We start from the raw sequence: 23,978 nt of genomic DNA, 5'->3' as shown, positions 1-23,978 counted from the left end.
TTAGAAAGACAGAATGAGACTCTTTAGTGAAAGAACTTGGATGCTAGTCTAATTTGGTGACAAGATTATTTGTAAATTAGCAAGGTTTCTGTGCAGAAGAAACCAACAAAAGTGGAACTGAGGGCAGATTCACCTAGCGGTTGATTAACCTCCAGTAGGAAGCCTGAAGAGCGGTTGATTAACCTCCAGTAGGAAGCCTGAAGATAGGAAGCCGCATTCGTAGGTTACTGCAGTAGCTCAGCAGGAGGTCTGAGCAGATAGGATGGGGTAGACATGGAAAAGAGAGGAGCGGGCACAAAAGGCACTGGGAATTTAGGAGCAAACAGTTGATAAGTTATTGGCAATTGGTGGATAGGATGGAGAGAGGCATCAAAAATGGATAAATGAATTGAAAATATTAATATAAAATAAAACCCAAATATGGCCAATAACATACATCAGGGACATATATGCCTGATGGGGCTTCTTTGAGAATGCAACATCACTGCTGTGTCACTTTACCAAGCTTTATATTGTGATATGCTTATAATGTTTCTCTATGTACTTACATCTTGAAAAGTCTCGCTTTTCATGTTTTGAACTTTTGTATTTGTCAGGGGTTGCATGGTTTGCATTTCCACTCCAGTCAGCACACTTTTCTTTTTTCTCTGGAGAGCAATGTACAATTGATATAAGAGCTTTGTGGCTGCCCCAGGCTTTTCTGTGATGATATTGTGGGCCATGCTCTGATCAAACTGCACACCCAGAAGGTGAAGTGTGGGCTCCAAGCGAGAAAAATTATTAAGTTTGGCACTTGACATCCTAGGCATTAAAATATTTTACATAATTAGACACTGAAATAAAGCAAACAACAAATAACAGAGGTATTACCATGATCCCATATTATGAATTATCCCATGTTCTTTTAAATATATCAATCCTCTCTAAAACCACTTAATCATGCAGATACATTGAGATTTTGTGTATTGTCTTAACTCCATGCATTTATTTCTCTTGAATGGCTAAACTAAAACCCATTAATTTCATATACTCTTCTACTTAAATAGATGCTAGAATTTCTGCAAGAAGTCAGTACAAAAACATAACTAAATGCCTTCTTCTAAATGGAAAAACTTAACTATCGTTTTGAAAAATATTTTACTCAGAAGACAAAATTGCAATTTAAATGTCCATTTCTTTAAGTGATGTCATTGCTAGAACCTGAAAATAACCTTATTTTCAGTTGCAGTGACAACTTTCACAGTAATCCCCTCAGGCACTATCAGAAATATTTAATTAAATAACATTAGCTATACAACTAAATTAGTTACGTAATCTTCACTGTACACTTCATATTACTTCTTCAAGAATCGCTAAAGACTTTCTAAAATATATGTATTATTGAATCACCTATCATCAAATTAGGCTCACATTTTAGAAGAAATTCATTAATTCATTTATTAATTTACTCTCTCAACTATACCAATAATTTGTTTAATTTAATAAATTTTTATAAATTTATTAAAGTCTTACAAAGATAAGACACCCTGCCCTTTAGGAGTTCATAGTGGGAAAACAGATGAATAACAAGTAGTGATAAATTGATGCAACGGTTGTAATAGAGGTCTCAAATGACCTAGGGCTGTCAATAAGCCTGTGAATCCAGTGGCAGAAAGAAAGCAAAAGATGTTAGATGCATTTTCACTTTTGTGCCTCTCTGCGGCCAAACTGAATGCAAATGTCAATTTTAACCACTGGTCTATTTTTTCCTTACTTTAACTTCCAAAATCTCAGTGACATTCTTTGATGGAAAAAATACACTGAATATACTTAAATATAAGTCAAAGTCACATCCTCTCCCTGAAAAAAAGATGATACTTTAGAACAGAGGGAGTTGGTGGAATTTCTAATATTATAGGGTTACTCACTCAATAACTTCATTTTGGACTATAATATTATTTGGGAAAGATACAATGACCTTTAATGACCTCAACTGAATGTTTAGAAGCTGAAAGAGATCACTTAGCACTTCTTTTTAAAATTTATTTATTTATTTATTTTTGGCTGCATTGGGTCTTTGTTGCTGTGTGCAGGCTTTCTCTAGCTGCAGTGAGTGGGGGCTACTCTTCATTGCGGTGCGTGGGCTTCTCTTGCTGCGGAGCATAGGCTCTAGGCATGCAAGCTTCAGTAGTTGTTGCACGTGGGCTCAGTAGTTGTGGCTCGTGGACTCTGGAGCACAGGCTCAGTAGTTATGACGCACGGGCTTAGTTGCTCTGCGGTATGTGGGATCCTTCCGGACCAGGGATCGAACCTGTGTCCCCTGCCCTGGCAAGCAGATTCTTAACCACTGAGCCACCAGGGAAGCCCAATTAGCACTTCTTAAACTTTATATACTGTTCCTAGTATATTATTTCTCAAGAGATAGCTCTCAAGCAGTGGTTCTAAACCTTTTTTTTAAATCACATATACCAGCCTCTGGAAATCTGATGAGAGCTATGAAACCTTTTCCACAGGAAAGAAAACACACATTCATGCAGATACACAAAATGTGTATACAATTTGCTGGTATTTGTGAACCTTCTAAAATCTAGTCTAAAAGTACCTGTTAGCTGCCAAGGATGTGGATCTGGGGAAATATAGGAATGATTTATAAATATAAATAAGGAGCCAGTATCATGGAAAGGCCAATGTCAACAAATGTAGTGACACAAGACACTGAATTCCTTTTTCAGTTCTGTGGTATAACTTATCGTATTTCCTATTTCCTCTATTTGGTTAAGTATATTCAGTGTGGCATACCACATCAACCAAACTTTGAATGAAATATTTTAAATTGATAAAGAGAAACAGATCTTAGAGGGGATAAGAAGAGATAAGGAATGCTACAAGGTAAGCTTATCAACAAAAAGGGTAAAACATTGTTTTAGGTCTTCTCATGTCATGTTCAGTTTTGCAATTTGTTCCCCCACAAATGACCTTACAGTTTGAGATAACAAACACTGGACTAAAATGATTAGGGTACAGCAGACCATGTTTTGAAGAGTCTTATTGTGACAGAGGATGGTCAAATCAAAGACCTGCGTTCACATTCCTTGGACGGGCACCTGGCATCCCCTTTTGATCTTCCATCTCAGTTCATCATTTCATGTCCTTCCTATCCTAGGAGTCCTGTATGCCTTGTCCACTACACTTACTTGGAAAGATATGGCCTGAGAGCCACTTTTCAGAGATTTTGCCTGGGTCATAACCTTGGGCTTCAGAGGTTAGAGGCACCATAATTCGGGAGGGAGAATCCAAAAACAAACACTATTCATTTCCAAATTTTATCAAAATTTAGCCCTGTACCCAATAAAAGTGAAGAACACTTCCCCTCCTCTTTCTTGTATTACACAACCCCCAGAATGCAGTATAGCCTGCTAACACTAGGGTTCAGTGACACAGTAGGCTTTAAAATGGCTTTTACGGTCTGGCCGAAGTGTCCAGGTGTAATAGTATTTCCCTCTGGAAGCTTTTAATATATACTCTAAATTTCCAACCAAAATTTTGGGAATATAACTGGTGTGTAAATTGGTGGAGTCCACTCTTGTTACAGTATATGCTCAATCAGTATAACATGATAATCAACAGTTGTTTTTGAACCCGGAGAACCCACTGGGACATCTTTGCTCTGAAGACATAGCATATGATGTAAATGATGACACCCGAGGGGATAAGGAATGTATTCTGGGAAAAGTCTTCTCCCTCTCTACTTGCAGTCCTTATTTGCCAAGGGATTATCAATCTCCTCTCCTCCTTGCCACCTGGTGATGGAATACATCTCACAAGGTAATTAGAAGCTGCCCTCCCAAGGGATATCCATGTTCCTTTACTTTTTATTCTTTTAACTAATCTGCTCATTTTTCACCCTCTGAGATGGACTAAAGATATCCCAAAACAGAATTCTTTCAGAGTTAGATGAGTTATTCTTAGGATTAAGTAATACCCAAAGCAAATAACTTCTAATTATTAGCAACATAGATTTAGTTTACTGTTAACATTTTAGACTAAAGACCCTAGAAAATATTACACAAAAATCCCCAAATCATGAGCTCTGGCACTAGCTAGCTGTCTAAAACACAGGCTGGAAAAGGACCCTTCTTTGTAAAGGAGTTACTAATTTACTAATTAGTAAATTTACTAAGATTTACTAATTTAGTAAATTTACTAAGATTTACTAATTTAGTAAATTTACTAAGATTTACTAATTTAGTAAATTTACTAAATTAGTAAGATTTACTAATTCTTGCCTTCTTTAAAATACCACGTGCCCTGGAAAAAATGTAGGTTGTTCCAGGAACTAAAGATGGATAGTATTTGGTTGTCAGGATAAGTAGGTCCCTCTCTCCATGTTAAGAAAGGTAATGACTCAGTGGAACAGAAAGTGAGTCCTTTGCAGTGAGTGAAAGGCAGCACTGCTACACGTGATAATACTCAGGGCACACTCCTGTGCAGGGGCGGGGCAATACCTGGCATGAGGTTGTTTTATCCGAAAAGGGGCTTCTTCTTCTTTGCACAGAGGTCTCTCTGTTCACTAAGACCTGTGTCTTCACGGTTACCTCCAACCATATGGGGTCCCTATCTCCATTTCACACAAAGGCCTTTCATGGCCTGGCTAACAAGAGCCAACTAAGTGCACGTGAAATACTGCATGCATGATCCGATCAGTATGGTTCTTTAAGTTTTCTGTACCGAACCAGATATACTTTATGAAATCACTCATTTATTTAATAGAGAAACATTACTGTGTGCCTGCTATGGTCCAGGGACAATGCCTGGAGCACAGAGAATAAACATACTATGCAACTTTGAGCAACTTTGCAGTCTAGTTAAGGAGTAAACATTCATATATTCATTATCAAACATTATTTGGGCTCCTTCACGTGGCAGTAACTCTGATAAGAACTGACATATAAATAAATAATTATAACTTAATGTAATAAAAAAAAAAGGGATGTCCAAAGTGTTATTAAAACAAAGAGAAATAAACAAAGAGGAAAAGAAACTTAAATCTGCTAGGACATCAAACTCAGTTTAGAGAAGGGGTAGATTTTTAGCTGGATCTTAAGGATGAATAAGAGTTTCTCATGGTGGAAGTGAAGGACGAATGTTAACATGCAAAATTGCAAGGCATAACAAAAACACATGACATGTTTGTGGACCAAAGCAGTTTATGTTAGGGCTCCAGACCGGTGGAAAGTGCGGCTGGAAAGGTGGATGAGGGTCACACAGGGAAGCATTTTGTAAGACAGGCCTTGAGAAACAGAAACTGGAATATCTAAAGTTTCTTAAGCTGATGGGGAAACCACACTTAAAAATGTGGGTGTAGAGCTCTATCTGCCTACGGAGAAGTTCAAACAAGGTGTCTAAATGCAGGATTTATCAGGATATGCAGCCATTCATTAGTTCAAAAAACATTTACTGAAAGCTGAACATGTGCCAGGCCTCTGGTGGCCCCGGGGATGCAAAGAAAAATAACTCATACCCATAACTTTAAGGCACTTGAACGTACAATGTGCAACGTGAAAGAGACACAAAAAAAGAAACTGACAACAAAGTGACCAGTGTTATAATAAGTAAATGTACAAGATAACTTTATAACTTTCATAAAGGGATAATAAGCAACAACAACAACAAAGGGTTGGAAACCTGGTTACATGCAGACCATCACAAATCAATCTGGTCATATGAGAACTTGTGAGAAAGCAAAAGGAGAAAAGAAGGGCATAGACACTGACTTAGCTACCCTGGAAATCTTATACCTTAGAGGCTGATCCTGGCTTCCACTGGAGGGGAGGAAATTAAGGTAGAAGCAGAGTGGGCACAGGGCTAGGAGCTCAGGCAGAGGAGGCAGTCAGGGCTAAGCTGTGAAGGACCGTGTATCCCTTGCCCTTGAGGAAGAGATGTGAGACACGGGGTGTAGGGTATGTATTAGAATGTTACCCAGTACCCTATAAGCTTAAGAAATTGTCTGGGATTAGCAACAGACGCTTATTTGGCATGAAAATGTATTTCCAATCCATGGCTCCTCTTGTATTATACTATTATTACCTGTACAACTAGCATAATCTGGATTGTGAAAGAATGACTCACCTCTAGAATGGAGGTACCAGATTCTTTTGCCTTAAAGTCTTGCGACATAGGTACTGCTCAATGGAAGCCTACTATTCCAAGCAACCAAAAGCTAAGAAATACTTGAGTGGGAAATATCAGGTTAAAACATGGAGATGGAGCAGGATGTCAGGAATGGTAGAGCAAGGACCTCCAAAAATCCATTCCTCCATAAAGGCAATAATAAAACTGACAAAAATTATGAAAATCAACTTTTTCATAACTCCAGAAATTATCCAAAGGCTTGTAACAATCTAAGAAACATTTATTTAAGAAAAAACTTAATCTCAGTTAAAACAGAGAGCTTTTGATCATTTTAACTTGCACTATTCCCATTCCCTTCTCCCCATCTCTACAGTAGACTTGCAACAATAGGAGCTGTAAAAACCAGCAGCCTAGCAGCCATCAGAGAGGACAAACAGGTTTCAACCTTCTCAAAAAGTCCTATCCTCAGGACGTTGTCATTATTTGATATTTTTTAGAGCTCAATCACTGAAAGAAGACTTATTCCCAGGGTATTAGTGAAAAACAATCAGAGGCAATTGTTTAAGATCACAGCTATCTAAGGCAGTGATACCACTGGAGCAAATAAGAGTCTACTCAAAAACTTAAAAAGAAGATATAAGAATAAAATATCCATTGGGCACTTTGAAAAGCTCTGACATATTCCTGGAGATCTAGAGGGCCATATGCATGTGTAGGAATATTTGGATAAGCACGAAAGACAGAAGGAGGCCCAAATCTCTCACCTCTGGCTGATCTTGAGGTCCTGTACAAACAGGAAGTAAAGGCTAAGGCAGGGTTGTAAACTGTGAAAGCATTGGAGACACCTCAACAGACTCATAGTCTCTCAGTCAGGAAAGATTTATCAGTTTAAGATATTTAAAAATATCTCTGTTCATTTGCTGAGCTCTGTTCATTCGCTCTATTCACTAAGCTAACCAAGCAGAGTCTTCAGCTGCTGTACACAACAAGGAATACAGACTTTCCAAAATTAGTCCAAGAGAGTCATTAAACAAACAAGAAGCAGCAGCAACAATCACAAACCATGGGAAGGTGGGATAATCTGAGCTAACTCGTATTATTTTAAATGTCTATTTTCAACAATTACGAGACACACAGAGAAAAAGGAAAGTATGGTCCATATATAGGGGGAAAAAAGGTCAATAGAAACTCTCTGAGGAAGCCCAGATGCTGAATTTATTAGACAAAGACCTTAAGTCAGCTATTATAAATGTTAAAACAACTAAAACAATCCATTTTTTAACCATTAAAAAAGAAAGTATGAGAACAACATCTCAACAAAAATAGAATATCAATAAGGAAATCGAAATTATAACAATAAGAACCAAGTGGAATTCTAAGGTTGAAAAGTACAATAACTGAAATGTAAAAATTCACTAGAATAGCTCAACAGGAGATTTGAGTTGTCAGAAGAAAGAATTGGTACACTCATAGATAGATCAACTGAAATTATTTATAGGAGAAACAGAAAGGAAAAAGAATGAAGAAAAATGAACAGAATCTCAAAACACATAAACTCATTCTAATCATGAGAAAAAATATCAGACAAATTCCAACTGAGGAGCAATGTACAAAATACCTGACCAGTTATTAATTTTTCTAAACTGTAAAGATTATCAAAAACAAGGAAAGTCTGAGAAAGTGTCTCAGCCAAGAAGAATCTAAGGAGACATGGCTATAAAATATAATGTGGTATCCTGGTGAGATACTGGAACAAAAAAGACATTAGATAAAAATTACAACAAATCTTTGGTACAAAATGTACCATATGAATATAAGATGGTAGCAGTAGGGGGAACTGGATATGAACAATATGGGAACTCTCTGTACTATCTTTGCAATTTTTCTGTAAATCTAAAACTGTTCAAAATAAGAAGTTTATTTTTAAAAATCAACAAAGCCTCAGAAACCTGTGGGATACTGTCAAGTATACCAACATACACATAGTGGGAGTCCCAGAAGGAGAAAAGAAAGAAATGGGCAGAACGAACTTTTGGAGAAATGATGGGTGAAAGCTTCACAAATTTGATAAAACACAGGACTGCAGGAATACAGAAGATATTAAAATGGGGCCCATCTAGAGATGAGGGCTTGCTGCAACCTTATAACTTTCTCTCCTTTGTACTCCTGGGACTATGAAGTATGTATATGTGAGGAAGCAGCAATTTCCATACCAATGGATGCTTGGCTGGTTTAGGGGAATCTTGTGGTAAATGACTCTTTAATGTTAACTTTGGGCTAAAACCATCCAAATGCCAAAGGAATTGACCTTTTTTAAAGTAAGGAATAATCTCACTAACCTGCTTTCTGAAAATTCTGCAAAATCATCCTGAAGTGCAAACTTGTGCAAAACTTCTCCAATTAGATAGCCATTGGAAAATGCCTTTGCAAATGACTTGGGACCTGAATTTTAGAACGTGGAGATTAAAAAAGTAAATATAATGTTGTACATAGAGTTTATATATTTTCATTATGTACACATAGAGTAAAACTTCTTAATTTAACTTGAACTCAAAATGCCATGAAAATACTTCTAAAAACATCTTGTAATAACCAAATGAAAATATTGAAGTTTAACCGTAGACATCTTATAAAGAACCCTGAATAAATGTAGATCAGTAGTTGATAACATATGACATTTTGAAGGAAAAGAAAACTTTTGATCAAACCAAACAAAACACAACCAATAAAACATATAACCTTAGATCTAAAAACAAACCCTCAATATATTTTATAAAATTATACTCTAATACCTTAGTTATCAGTAAAACCTGTGGATGATGATTTCATATTCTGGCCAGGTAAGGTACAATCTAACTTCTTTAAACCTCAAAACTTAATTTTAACCATTTTGCAATGGAAATTTTACAGAAATCATCTGCACCTTCTTAAATAAAGCCTGCTGAACATAATCAAGCTTTTCCTTGTTGGCTCCAGGGTTTACTCCAGTCTAGTTGGTGTTCTGTGCAATGATGGAGACAGCCCAGAGGAAGACAGAATTTGGAGCCAGAGATATCTATGCAGGAATCTTGGCTCTGCCTTTTACTAGCTGTGCAACCTCTTCCAAGCTCCTTAAGTTTAAGCTTCCTGAGTTTCTGTCCCCTCATCATATCTATATCTATCTTGGAGAGCTATTTTAAAGATTAAAGGTAACGTATGAGAATTCCTTGATACCATGCCTGCCACATAGTATGCACGTAATGATGAGCGCAGAAAAAGAAATTAAGTGTTAAACAGAATTTGCTTTCTTTAACAATGTCCTTAGTTTGGGGTCCCTTGCATTTTTCTTATGAAGTGAAGGGTATAGGGTTACACAGTATTCAAGAATGATATACAAAATCGATACATAAAATAAATTATATTGTCATAAGACAAAGCCATCATCTCTCAAATGACTTCAAAATCGTCCAAAAATCTTCAGTGTATTTCTATCAGAGTCCTTTAGGCAATAGCAATACTAAATATCTATAAAATATTACATATTATCACAGTATCGCAAACTCATTCATACTGAATTATCCTCTTTTATCTATTTGACTAGTAATAAGGTGGCTATCTGAAAATGAAGAAAAAGTAATTTCTTCACGATTTGTAGAACTGATGCTTGGTGCGTGGTTGCAGGGAGGTGAGTTGAGTTGCTCCATAAAGGCCACTGTACAGAGTCCTTACTCAGAAGACTTCACATTATCCTAAGACTCTTGCATATTTGACACCAGCCCACAATTTTGCCCAAAGCTTTCCCAATATCTGTTCTCAAAGTATTTTAGACTCAATAATACCCCAATTCTTAGGTTAAATCAATATAATTATAAAGTAGTTTAAAAAGATGTCAACTATTCTCACTGATTCTGTTTTCTTGGGGTGAGCCCCTAAGCTATCTAGCACTAAAATCTATTGAGTGCCTTCTGGCATCATACAGCAGTAGTCTTGGAAGCAACTGAAATCCAAATAGCTCCTTCTGCACCCAAAAGGCAGAGGTGTGCCATCTCCTCCTGCTGAGTCACTGCAGATTTCTCCTTTCCTCAGAGACTCCCCACTGCTGGCCTCCAACGCTGTTCCCTGGTTTTCGGCTGCCACCACTGTCCTCACTGTGCCATCCGGGCTGCTCTGGCTGTGCCTTGCACCTCTTCTGGCTGTTGCTTTCTCCTTTCTGCTTCTTTCCTTTTTCTCTTCTATAGCCTGTCCCTATTCTTAGCTTTCTGAAGCGCCATTGGACGTACAGTCATCGTCAGACTATGGATTCCTACTAAAAATCTAAAGACTATTATTTTGTATTCAGGGGCCTTTGGGCGGTCTCGTTCCCCCACTCTCACTGGATTTTGCCTTTTGTCTATTGTTCCTGTTGACTGAAGACCTGAAATCTAGCCTGTGAATAACTGGGGAATAACTGGGTCCTAGTCCATCACTCTCAACTTATCAGGCAAATGGTCTGCAGCGAACTCTTTGCTACAAAGAGTCACTAGAAAAATAAAATCATAATTCACTTCCTTTGAATTGGCAGGACTTATTAATAAGGCAATTCTGATATGGTTAAAATAGGGGCATTTTGGATACAAAGGTCAAAGAAGAACAGTAAACACATTATTTCACTGTCAAGTAGTTTACTATAAATAAGTATGAAAGCATGTGTCTGCAGCTCTGTGTGTATTATACACTCTCAGATCTTTTTTTTTTTTACACCCCAGGAACACAGAAGAGAATAATGAGTGAAGAGCTATAGCAAAAGTAACAGAGAGAAAACACATAGAAAAAAATGAAAGAGGAGGAAAAAGAAGAATACATGCAAGAAATCAGATGAAGAAAGAGCAGATAACCAGGAATATGTAGATTAAAAAGTATGGAAAGGAAGATAAGAAGCCAGAGAGAGAAAGAGACATGGAGAGAGGCGAGGGGAGGGAAACAGTAAGGAGAAAAGAAAACTCAAAGGAAAGATTCTTTTTTTCCCTTTGGTTTATCAAATTTTCCTTCCCAGTACATGTTCTGGAATACCATGACTAACTTCATGACGGCCACCTCTATAAGTTAATTTGCACTCACAACTGGAATTACCTACAGGGAAGAAGAGGTGGGTTGACTCTAGGATAAGGAGCAATGCAGAATATGAGAAATACATGAACCATGGGAGCCCAGTGACGTTCTTCACCCTGAGCTCTAAAATGAGCTACATCTGGGAAACGTTGTTCAGCAGCCACTCAGCCATGCCTCCAGTCTTCCAAGCCTCAGATCTGATACCCATCATTTTCATTTGCTGAAATCTTTGATGTGGGCCTTTGTCTACCTTAGGCTGGGACAGAGGGCAAAATGGTCTATGTGTTTCTCCACCTGAGCCAGCTGGAGAAAGCACAAAAGAAGATAAGTCTTCTACATTCCAAATGGTAATGAGGAGAGCACAGGCTCTGGAGAAATATTCTCTAGTTTGACTCTTTGACCATTTATAAGCCCCAAGACCTTGGATAGTTACACAGCCTCAGTGTCCTGTCTTTAAAAGAGAGAGAATGATGAGTTCTACCTCCTGAGAGTTGGTTTGAGAATTAAATGAGATAATTCCATGTAAAGTGTGTAGCATAATCCCTGGCATATAGTAAGTGCTCAATGGTCATTTTATTGTTATTATTACTGCCTCCTACTCTAAGACAACAGGTTATATCAATTACACAATTTTAAGCTCAGTAATAGATCCTCAATGACTATAGTAGAAACATCTTTATTTAAAGGTAACTCAGTACTCAGAGAACAACTAGTTGACCCTATCCTTAAATTCAGATACAGGCCTACTCTTGGGGCCAGGTAAGCTATAACACTCTCGTCAGTCTGGGGAAGCACATGTAATCAGACATAGTTGATTTTTAGAGCAAACCATTTGAGTGGGAGAAATAAAGACAAAACGTAGCCTCACAGCATTTCTGGTCAAGTTTTGCCACCAAATGACTAAAGAGATCTGGGGATTTGTGGATTGTAGACAAGGGGCTATAGACCTACACATTCTATGCTAAGTGTCCTTTGCTCCTCCTTCACTAGAAGATCAAAGACCTAGCCTAGGTTGTTTTTTTTTTTTTACATCTTTATTGGAGTATAAGTGCTTTACAACCACATTTTAACAGCCACTATGGAGAACAGTATGGAGATTCCTTAAAAAACTACACATAGAACTACCATGACCCAGCAATCCCACTACTGGGCATATAGCCTGAGAAAACCATAATTCAAAAAGAGTCATGTACCAAAATGTTCTAAAAAAAAAAAAAAAGCCAAGCAAATTTACTTTCATTTGAGAGAGAAAAGCAGCTGCTGGTGGCTGGGTACTGGCCTCGCCCAATTAGGCCCTGGTGTTGCTAGGAGTTGGCCCAGCACTCACAGCTAGACCTTGGCCTTCTGCCGAACGTAATCAATTTCACATCACACCAACACCAGACAAGGCTACTCAGTGACCCTGATGGATTAAGACAGAAACAAAATCTCTCTGTAATCATGTCTGAACTCAGCCCGAAACAGTATTGGCCAAAACACAAAAAATGATCAAATATCATCCCCCTATTCTGACTGATATGAGTGGTTGCTGCTTTTTCTTTTTCCTTGCTTTGCTCTCCCCACTTCCTAGATAAGTTTTATTAAGATATCCAATCATAGAGTTGTCTATGCTCCCTTTACAGGTTCCAATTCAGAGCAAAGCGCTGCTTCCTTGAGCCCTCCCCCAAAAACACCTAACACAAACCCAAATGCTATAAGGCCTTTCTAACATCCTCTTCTGGAGAAGCCCCACAGTTCCTCATGGTATGTGTTGCAACCAGTCAGTAAACTCAATTTTGTTCAACTACAGGTGTATCCTGTGCTCTTTGGCTGGAGGACCTTGACAATTTCTTTTCTTCTAGTACCAGAATAGGATGATCAACTTTTATAATTTTCTCCTTTGAAGACTTCATCATAATTCTCAAGATTTACTATCTGAAACAAAATCTCAATTGCTATATTATATAACCTTCTTTAATGGTTAAAATTTTGGGTGGCATTCTTGGAACTTCATATCTTAAAATTTTGACATTGATTTATACAACAGTCTCCCGTTATTAGATTTGCTCTCTCAATTTCTAGTCAACAGAGGCCAAATTTCAATCAAGGAAAATGCTGCTGAACTAACCAGTAAATATAAAATAATTTGTTACATTACATGACAAACCATGTATTTCCTAATGACCCTGAAAGGCTAAAGTATGAGAAAATGTGTGGTTTAATAATACCTGGGGGAAAGGGGAATGAACTAAAAGTCAGCATACTCAGAATCTGCTACTAACTTTCCACTACCTAAGTTGTATAACCCTAAACAAATCTCTATACATATCTGATCTGATTTCCTCATGTGCCAAAGAAGAATTCAATGATGTCTAAGATTCTTTTTCAGATCTAAAATTTTATGTCTCTATGATACGGTAAGGTCACAGGCTAATAAAAGGTCACTACAATACGTTATAAAATATGGTATATAAATAAATATTCAATAGGATTTTTTGATATCTCTATTTTTTTCTTAAAATAAAATTTGGTACTTTTGAAAAAATGTGGACATAAGATCTTTAGTTAGTGTACAAGGGAACCCAGATTAAGTATAGTTAGTGCACAAGGGGTTAGTTAGTGCACAAGGGGGTCCAAATTAAGGATGTCCCTAAAATTTGGGACATCAGTAGACAATATCACTCTTTAAAACAAAAACTACTGAGATTTAATACAAAAGGACAGACTTAGCCACCTATGGAAACCCACTTATAAACCCAATTAACAAGGAATATAGGCCACCTCTTAAAACTCACAATAATTTATCTATTTAAATTTTGTATGCATCATGTAAATGATAATCTTGAAATGTATTAGTTAAACTTATTCAGAATAGAGATACGCTACAATGGAAGAAAAACACACAAATATCATAATTTTAGAAGCTTTTGTAGTAGCAGTAACACTGGAAAATATCATTGAACAGTATGATTTCCCCAAGCACTGGGGGAAGAGAAGGAGGAGGGAATCTGACTTTAATCTAATCTAACTTAATCTAATCGAATCTAACCACTCACTGATATCTAGATAAAATATCTCTAGAGCAGAAAAGTAAAACACATCAAGTATTAGCTTGATTTGAGGATTCTTTTGGTAATGTCTAATTTCTAACTGTCAAGGAGCAATCTGATCTATAAATTTGGTCTCCTCCTGAGCGTACCAGCCCACCAAGACATGCATTACTTTCCATTGCCAGTATACATTATTCTGCTGTCCTTTTCCACATGATGAATTGGTACTGTAGCTGATAAAACCAGCAGAATGTAATTTCTGTTAGCATGTGACAATTCCTAAGAAGTTGCTTTAAGTAAGAAAGCAGAGCTTCTGAAATCACAAAGGTGAGGATCAAAGCACCCAGGGTGACCTTTCTGAGATGAACAAATCCATAAGGTTCAGTCAAAAACAATACTTTGCCCTACTTTTGTCTCACTCATACATTCTCATGTAATAAACAATTATCTACTAAGTGCCTATTATGTGACAGACACCATAATAGACATACTTCTAAAGTGAGAGGCAGAAAAGTGGTTGAAATAATATTTGAGTATCTAGCTCTAGTATAGATGACAGGCACTGTGGTAGATATTTTCCATTTGCAATCTCATTAGATACCCTCCCAAATATATAGCAATTATTATTATTACTTCTCAGGGTATAAAATTGGGACTAGAGATTATTATTTATAATTTGGCTACTATAAAATCAAGACTTAGGGATACTAAACTTTCTTAACTCGCTTTTCTCTTTATTGGTTCCTTGTTACTATTGATAACAATGTTTAAGACTATTGAAACAATAAAAATATGCATAATAAGGTATTTACAATTTTCAATATAGCTCCATCCAGAATCCAAAATCATATGGACTGTCTTATGCATCCATTTTTACAAGGAATCTGATCTGTTCAGTACATGGAATTCAAACGCTTCTACTCATTTGTGGAGAATGTTTAGTTATGACATTCTGATGCCAGTTTCCTCTTACAGTGTATTCACAGGCGTTTTGTAAAACAGAGGCAATGCTTATTCTTGAAAATAACTGAGAGTTTGTAAAGCATATTACAGCAGATCTCTTGGTAACATTATTCTATATTGCTTATTTTTGTTATAAAAATAATTGCTTGAATTTCAGATGTGATTTTGTGTTGAACAACTTTTTGTATTTTAAGACATTTCATTAACATATACGTCTAAGCATTATTTTCCAGGACAAACCGTTTTGTTAAACTTAACTCACTGGAGATCCTTAGCTTTAGTAACATAGATTTTGTCATAGATGTAGTGTCAGGTGTTGACACTAATCAAGCCTCAGGTGACTCCCAGAAACCTCATTAAGTGGAGGGAGACTATTCTCAACTGAGGATCATTGAAATTCATTTTCTTACTGCTGATATTCAGGGTAGTCCAGACAACACAAAATTCAACATGAGATGCTTTATCCAAATTGACTTCTACCTTTCGGAATAATCCAGAAATCAATCGGCTTTAGCTACCTCTCCAATGACAGCAATGCATTCACTTGGCATTCTCATTCTGTTTTCTCTGTCCCAGCAAGCAACATATGGACTGAACCACTTTTTAAAAACATCAATAAATCCACCTTTGCCATTTAAGCATCTAGGAATTAGGTTATGCCCTGTGAAGTTACAACATGTCTGGGTGGTTGAATTTCTGTACTGCTTGTGATTTCAAAATGAACAATAATCCTCATTAAAAGGAGCTCAAATGAATACACTTGGGAGGGTAAATTTTTAAAAAAACATATTCCTTAAGCATACACTCTAATATATAATACAGCGCCTAAGAGTACTAGTCAAAGATCTAGCTTCAAATTCTAGTTCTAGTACCTACTAGATGGGTGACCCTGAACAAATTACCAAGCTCACTCAGCCTCTTTTACTCATCTGTACAACTGGGACAATGCCTCTTAGAGCTTTTTTAAAGATTAAAAAAGAAAACCCATGTAAAAGGCTTAGCACAGCGTCTGGTGTGAGTACCTAAGTGTTCAAGAAGGGATAACTTTTATTATTCTTCTTCTTCCATTTATAAACTTTATTAGAGAAAATAACTCTTATGTAACCCTCCAATACTTCAAGATACTTACTATATTTCAACCAAAATGTTAAACCTCTTTTTCTCCTATTTCGTCATGTGATGTTTGATCTACTTCTTTAATTTTATATTTAAGCAAAAAGCCAAATAACACAGATGTACAAAAAAAAAGCCAGCAATCTTCTTTCCCAGGGTAACCAATACCAATACACTGGTTTATATCCTTCCACACTTCTATGCTTACACAAACCACAAAATGAAGAGTCCTGTGTATGTCAACAGCCCAGTATATGCCTCTCCACACTTTTCTGTCACACATCCTCATGCAACAATGAAATTATACTGGTTACAATAAGCTGTAACTTTTGTGTTTTCGGCATGTGGGATCTTCGCGGACCGAGGCACGAACCCACATCCCCTGCACCGGCAGGCGGACTCTCAACCACTGCGCCACCAGGGAAGCCCTACTTGAGCGTTCTTTATGTCAAAAGTTATAGCAACTAACTCATTTGTTCTAACAACTGCATAACAATCCATAGCATCATCTACCCAAGTACTCTGCTACTGAAGGGTATTCAAACTGTTTCCATTTTTTTTCCTTTTTGCCCCTACCATCCATGTAGCAATAAACATCCTTGTTCAAATGTCCTTACATATTGGTGATTTTATTTTTGTATGATAGTTTCTGTAAAGTAAGATTTGTCATTACTATGTCTCAGGGACTGTTCTAAATGTTTTACATTTATTATCTCATTTAGTCTTGACACAACTCAATGCGATATTATTATTACCCCTATTTTGAATATCATAATATTTAGGTAAATAAATTGCCCAAGGTCACTAGCTAGTAAGTGTGAATAAGTGATTTCAACCTAAACAGTCTGGCCTCCAAATCCTTGCTCTTAACAGGATCCTTATCCAGCAATTGCCCAATTACTTTCCCCAGAGGTTGTACCCACTTAACAGTCCTTCCATGAGAGTTCCTCTGAACCATTCTAAGCCTTCCATTGTACACCATAGGATGCCTTATCTAATGACAGAAATCAACTGGCAGTGTGCTTCTTAGGTGCACAAATCCTATCTTGTTTGTTTCCAAACACAGTTGAATGTGTGCCCTATAGTCAGAAAAGCCTTTTACAATATGGAATTTGGTTACTTAGGGGATTGTCTCTCTCTTTTTAGGCTCCTCTTAGCAACTGGGTTCAAAAAATGAATATGTATTGCTAGTGAATGGGATGCAGAATACTGCAGCTGTCTCTGCTAACAGCTTCTGGCGTTATGCTTCGGGAAAGCAAACACTGGGAATTTTCCATTTACAGTTTATGTTATTTAAATTCTTACTTAAAAAGTCTCCAGTCTTTTAATATTCACGGAATGAAGTAATTCTTCCTCCTCCTCTCAAAACCAAAATTCCCAAACTGATTACAATTAGAATGGCATACTACTGTTTTTCTTTATTTCTTAGGGACTTGAGCAAAGGGTGCGGTTTTTATTAATCAAGTAAATAAACCAAATTAAACTCAGCAATTTATAACTGCTTTTCTTCGGAAGAGTATATCTTAAGGGCATGTTATTACATTTTGGCTCCTATGGTGAGAAAGAAATATGAAAAGAAAAATGCTAAACGCCACCCTGAGATCAGCATCATATTTTAGGTGAGGAACAGTCAGAGACACATGGGATGATCATAGAATCCTGGGGGGAAAAGTTACTGCGGTTCCCAGGGCATGTGCCGGTGGTGGTTTGGCAAAGAAAAAATCCGGGTTTTATGCCTCAAGAAAGGCAACTGGAGAAGCTCCAAAGTTAAAGATCTTAAACGCTGATAACAAATACTGTGTGGCTGCAGAGACACGACTGATCTAGCAAATTCTGTGGATGACTTAAGACTTAAGGTTGAGTTGGCACTGTTGCCCCTCTGGTAGCAAGTTGGCATTATGCAAGGATGCTTCTGGGAAAAACAGACTGAAATGATTCGGTCTGAAAACCTCTTGCTTTGAGCAAAAACATTACCAGCTGGAAAATGAACTGCTTAAGAGACAAACAGAAAGAAGTTGAATGGGGGGGTAGTGCTATTCTGAATTTTGACTGTCACAGAAGGTGCCAACATGTAAAACTGCCTCTGTGGTTGTGAGATTTAGAAACTTGGGGCGGCAACTTCATGGCTCGGGGAAAATCAGGTTAGTGAAGAAGGTCAGCTTTGGGAAGAATGAAAAGTGGTCAGAAGCGGCTAATGTGTACATTTGAGCTAAGACTGCTGAAATTTGTAAAAGTTAATATATTCTGCATTAACTCATTTCACACACTCTCCTCTCCTGCGAGGCAGTTACGTATGGCAAGTATGACTGGATCTGTTCTATACTGGAGGAAACACACTGGAAGAAGGAGAAGGTATTGTAAACTTGTCCAGGGGCACACATTTAGTAGCGCGGTAGCTGGCTTTCAGGCTTCGTATTTCGTTGGCTTAGTACCACACCACGCTTGAGTGTGAAAGGAGCAATGTCAGGGCCAGACGATAGAGTCCAGAAAATTCTTCTCTCCAAAGGAGCAAGGGAGCCCTCCCTGAAGCCTCTGATGGCTGAGCACCACGGTAGGTCAGAACCTGCGGGATTGGGACCACCGTGATGATGGATACCTCTGAGCGGCAGAGCGGAGGCGGGAGAAGCCCTGCAGCGGCTGAGGTGAGCCGTAGCGGGCAGCTAGCGCCTGCCACGCCGCCACCTTCCATCAGCGCGCCGCGCTCCAGGCTCCGCGCCCCCCTCGCCCCCGGCCCGCTCTCCCCAGGCTGTGACACTCACTCACGGTCTGGGACACCTTCAACTCCTGGTTGAGCCACTGGCACAGGATCTCCGACATGGCTCGGCCTGCGCCTCCCACCGCAGGCAGGTGCCAGGAACGCGCGGGAAACCCAGTCAGCCCGCCCGCGTCCTCCTGTTGCTAAGGGCGACCCGTTGCTAAGGAAGCGTCTCCAGGCCAGAGCTAAGGGAGAAGGCTGGGAGAAGAAGGGCGCCAGAGTCCAGCCGGGGAGAACTGAAAATGGTGACTTGCCCCCTGCTGGCGGGTAAGACCTGGATGTGCGCAAGCGCAGTGGGCTTCGAAGGCCGGGAGACGGCGGTGCGGACCTTCAAGAGCGCTAAGTTAGCAGAAGTGGGGTGCGGAGGGGCGAAGCAGGGAAGCTAGTGGACTGAGCAAGGGGTTCTTGGACAAGCAGAAAGAGAAAGAGTCTTGATTGAAAGGGAATTCTTTTCTTCCTGTTTGTCTCTCAGAGAAACCTATGGAAGGTCCTACTCGAATGGCCAGTTTTAATTGCTACATTGTATGGGCTACGCATATAGAATAGGTCTTATTCATCTTATTCTGAACGCAGGAAGCATTCAAGTTTTGTCGGTGGTGGTGACAGAACTAACATTTAGGGTAATTCACATCTTTATATTGTTTTGAGAGGTGAATGTTTAATGAGCTGCTTTTCTGGTCAGTTTTGCCTTCCAGGTAATATTTTAAATTGTATTTTGAGAAAGACTCTCACTTTGCCCAAACCCGAGTCAGCCTCCTCTGAGCCCTCTTCCCTCTGAGGTCCCACCTTGAACTCTGTCCTTGGCCCCTTTGTCAAGTTTTAGCAAAAATCCTGCTGGATCAGTTTAGTGAAAATCCCCCACCCATATCTGATCTAATACCTCATTCCTCACCCTGTCAAGTTAGTTTAGCCTTTAGCCCTGCTGTTTCCTCTTAGTAGTTTTCCACCCATAGACCCAACCCTGCTCCTTGGCTGTAAATCCCCACTTTTCCTTGTTGTATTCAGAATTCAGCCCAAACTCTATCCCCTGCTGCAAAACCTCACTGCAGTAGTCCCTTGAATAAAGTCTTCCTTATGGTCTTTAACAATGGTAAGAAAAATTTTTCTTTAATAATTTCTACAAGTTTAGATAGAATAATGGGAAAAATTATATACATATATAATAGTATATATATGTATGTCACAAATATAAGGAATTTTCCCCCTAAAAGCTTGGATACATCAAATTATGATTCTTTTAAACTGTAAGAATAATAACAGTAATGTCCTAAAAGAAGAAATGTCTTTTAAGATTAATCTGAAATTGATCCATGTGTCCTGATTGGATAAAAGTTTAGTACTATTTCACTGTTGACTTTACTTAACTTTGAAATCTCCTATCCCATGAGTTTCCTCACATCCAACACAGCAGGCATAACTAAATACAATGGGAATTCTGAGGGAGATTTATTGCCAGCAGAATTGGAGCCTGATGCATTTAATATGTCTCACAGTAGAGTTATCCAGATTCGGAAAACAGCCTCTATAGCTTGGGGGAATATATCTAATAAACCTTTATGCATTGGAAATAAGTCATCCCTGAAAATGCTTCTAAGGGATGAATACCTGCCTGGAAATGACCTCCAAGACACTCCTGCTGCTTGTCATCCCCGTAGTATATTTAAACTGAAGACTAGTGTTACACACTTATTAAGAAGTTCCAAGCTTTAATTTCAGTCTATAAAGCCTGGGGGATAGAAACCAATGTTTTCTAGATTGCTGAGAAAATTGCTTTTGGGGAAGGATGTAGATGAGGGTGCATCGAATTCCACAGCTGCACCAGAAGAGAATGCCTGAGCTCATAAACCATCCATAGCTATGTGCTATTATTCCCACATCAGAGCAAAATATTTCTGTGCCCATCTGTAGGAGCTGTTTGGTTGTTGTTTGTTTCGAAGAGTCATTTGTAGTGTTTGTCTTTGGAACCCAGCTCCCAGTCTGCCAATGTGGTATTTTGGAAAAGAAGTCTTTATACAGAATTTAGATAAATGAAGAACAGACACTACAAAATTAAGGCAAAGTCTTTCATCTCACAAAAAAAGCATGATAATTTTTTTCAGTTCCTAAAGCATCCCACTTGAAAGTGATCTGACATTGAAATATTAATGAAAATTTTGAGCTATTACTGAAATACATGCATTTTACTGTGTGTTTTTTCTTGAAATTGCTACTTTAGTTATTATTCCAAGTTTACCATTAAATCTATTGTCTTTCCATTGAAATCCCAGCTCTGGGAAAGGTTTCTAGCACTGCTCATGTTGGATTTTTGCATTAATATGATATGTGACTTGTTTGTTTCCCCATGTGGAATCAGCTGGGAGAGGAGATGATTAAAGAAATGGACAGTTTCCCATCTGTTCTTGAGATGGCATCCTTATTGTTTTTTTAATTAAATTTTTTGTGTATCTGGATCTTGCATTTAATTGTAACTATCACAGGAATTTTAAAACTAGATTAAAAATTTATTTTTTAAAACATTACCTGTCATTTATTTATAAATCCTTATTTATTCTTTGTAAATAGTCCAGGATGGATTACAAAGAGTTATCTTGAGACCACAAGTTGGCTTGAAAAGTCCTGTTGTGTACCGAAATGAAATACACCTTATTCTTTTAAAAAATAATTGCAAGATTTTTTCATAAATAGAATTTTACACTATCAATAAAGCCCAAGCTTTGGAATCAGACACACCTGGCTCTAGATGTTTGCTTTTGATCCAACTAGTTTTTTGACTTTGGAAAAACTACTTAACTTCTGAGGCTCAGTTCCTTGTCTGTAGAACAAGGACATCAATATTTGTTTGACAGGGTTATGAGGATTAAATGAGAAATTGCGCATATTAATGTCTGACTCATGGTAGATGCTAAACGTTTCTTTCCTTTTCTCTTGAGGCTGTATGAATTTTTCTATTACATTGCTGGTTGGCTTAGTTTTGAGTAGTTTAGATTTGCTTATAATATTTCAAGAAGTTTTTGAGACATTTATTTCATAAATCTGCTTTGATTTTATTTATTACTAATTCAATATTTATACATACATAAGTATATATACATAGATGGATTTTTAGAAAATCTTATTTGGTCTTCTACATATGTCTTGCATGCATTTCTTCATTTCTCTCTCATCACCTTAGATCATTCTCTCATTCCCTCTCCTCGACATGTTTTGCAATGCCCTTGCTCACTTTATATTCATTAATTCAACAAATGTTTCCCCTAGTGCCCACAATTAGCAGCCAAGCCAGATTTCCCTGTCTCTTCCCCTCTCACTCTCTGCAACCAGTCCAGTTCATATTCCTTCTCTACTCTTTAACTCAGACACTTTCATGAATTTCACGAGAGCAGCATTTACTGACTGTGGGTTTTGACCTCTTAAAAGAATATGTAATTCCTATAGTGGATCATGTCAGAATCCTTTAAAAATGAAACTGAAGAATACAATGGAACAGAAAATATCAGAGGGCATTTCATGTAGGGAGGGTGAAGGTAAGGTGGGAATGGAAACATTTTTGGAGCCACTGTCCTGGAGGAAAAAGACCCCATTGGAGGTTCTTTACAATCTAGCTTCAATCCAAACTTAACTGTAAGCCACAAATTCCCTTTGCACAACTTGCTCACATTTCTTTACTATATCCCACTTTTCCCATCTCTATGTCCTCTCTTTGCAAAAAAGGCAGCTTCCTATCTCAGCCAATTCTACCTGTCCTTCAGGGTCCAGCTCATCAGTTACCACCTTCACAAAACCTCCTATTCTTTCCATCATCCCAATCCCTTCTCAATTCTGAAAGCTCAGAATAAGTGCTTTCCTTTCAACTTTCATCCAAGACACCTAACTCTTACCAACTACCCATAACTTGGCCAACAGCTCAGTTTTGCAATCTTCTAATGTCTTTCTCAACACATTTTCAAACAAGTATTGATTTAGGTTCATATTATTTGTGGCAAATAACTATAATGCTGTGAGAATTTAATTGTTTCAAAATTCTTGAGGTCTTTTCTATTGAAGCAGATATAACCTTTTCTTTTATGTGTCATATTTTCCAGGCCACATGATTTGTCTTATATATGGGTTGTGCCTTTCTCAGGCAAACACTTAAATTTTCAATCTTAGAGAGCAATCAGATTTGAAACAATATCAAGTTAAAAACAAAGCAAAATAAGACAAATAACTTGGTACCATATGAAAAAAAGTGAGTCATATGTTCTATGACTGAGATAAGCCAAAGTTCATATGTCAGAATTCTTGCTTTAATTTCTTATTTTCCCATATGGAAGTTTTCAGAGAAACCAAAACACCTTTAGTATCTTAAATTTAGAGCCATGAATTCATTTTTTACTTTTTCCTTCCCCAGAAAAAAAATAACCATTGCCAGTAAACCCTCTTAGTTTTGCTGAATCTGATCAAATTATTCTTACTGCAACATTGCGCTTGTGCACATAGGCCCACATCCTTATCTCTCTCATGGAATATGCTTTAGAGCAGACTGGATCTCTACATGTGCCAAGTTTGACAACTAACTCCACTGTAGTCTCTCTGTAAATGAATAATTTCCAGAGAATTACAGTTTTGATTAATTGAGTAATTCTTGAAAGTCATTATCTTATATACTTCTAATCTTTTTTAAAAAATACATTTATTTATTTATTTTTGGCTGTGTTGGGTCTTCACTGCTGTGTGTGGGCTTCCTCTAGTTGCGGTGAGCAGGGGCTACTCTTCGTTGCGGGCTCTCATTGCAGTGGCTTTTCTTGTTGCGGAGCATGGGCTCTAGGTGCACAAGCTTCAGGAGTTGTGGTGCACAGGCTCTAGGGCATGCAGGCTTCAGTAGTTGTGGCACACAGGCTCAGTAGTTATGGTTTGCAGGCTCTAGAGTGCAGGATTAGTAGTTGTGGCACACAGGCTTG

At 38.0% G+C, this 23,978-nt stretch overlaps 1 protein-coding gene across 1 annotated transcript in view; it reads right to left on the bottom strand.

The window, feature by feature from the left end:
* Nucleotides 1-19,107, bottom strand: part of SPEF2 (sperm flagellar and cilia associated 2) — a 173,136-nt gene extending 154,029 nt beyond the window's left edge. Inside the window, 3 exon segments of the mRNA XM_024754637.1 lie at nt 549-801; nt 8,451-8,553; nt 19,043-19,107. Coding sequence (XP_024610405.1) covers nt 549-801; nt 8,451-8,553; nt 19,043-19,100 — 414 coding nt within the window. The 5' untranslated portion in view covers nt 19,101-19,107.
* Between the last annotated feature and the right edge of the window lie 4,871 nt (nt 19,108-23,978).

The sequence above is a fragment of the Neophocaena asiaeorientalis genome, unplaced genomic scaffold (genome assembly GCF_003031525.2).
Source record: "Neophocaena asiaeorientalis asiaeorientalis breed wild unplaced genomic scaffold, Neophocaena_asiaeorientalis_V1.1 scaffold229, whole genome shotgun sequence".
Classification (NCBI taxonomy): Eukaryota; Metazoa; Chordata; class Mammalia; order Artiodactyla; family Phocoenidae; genus Neophocaena; species Neophocaena asiaeorientalis.
Note: the sequence above shows the minus strand (reverse complement) of the source record. Positions and strands in the feature narration are given on the sequence as shown.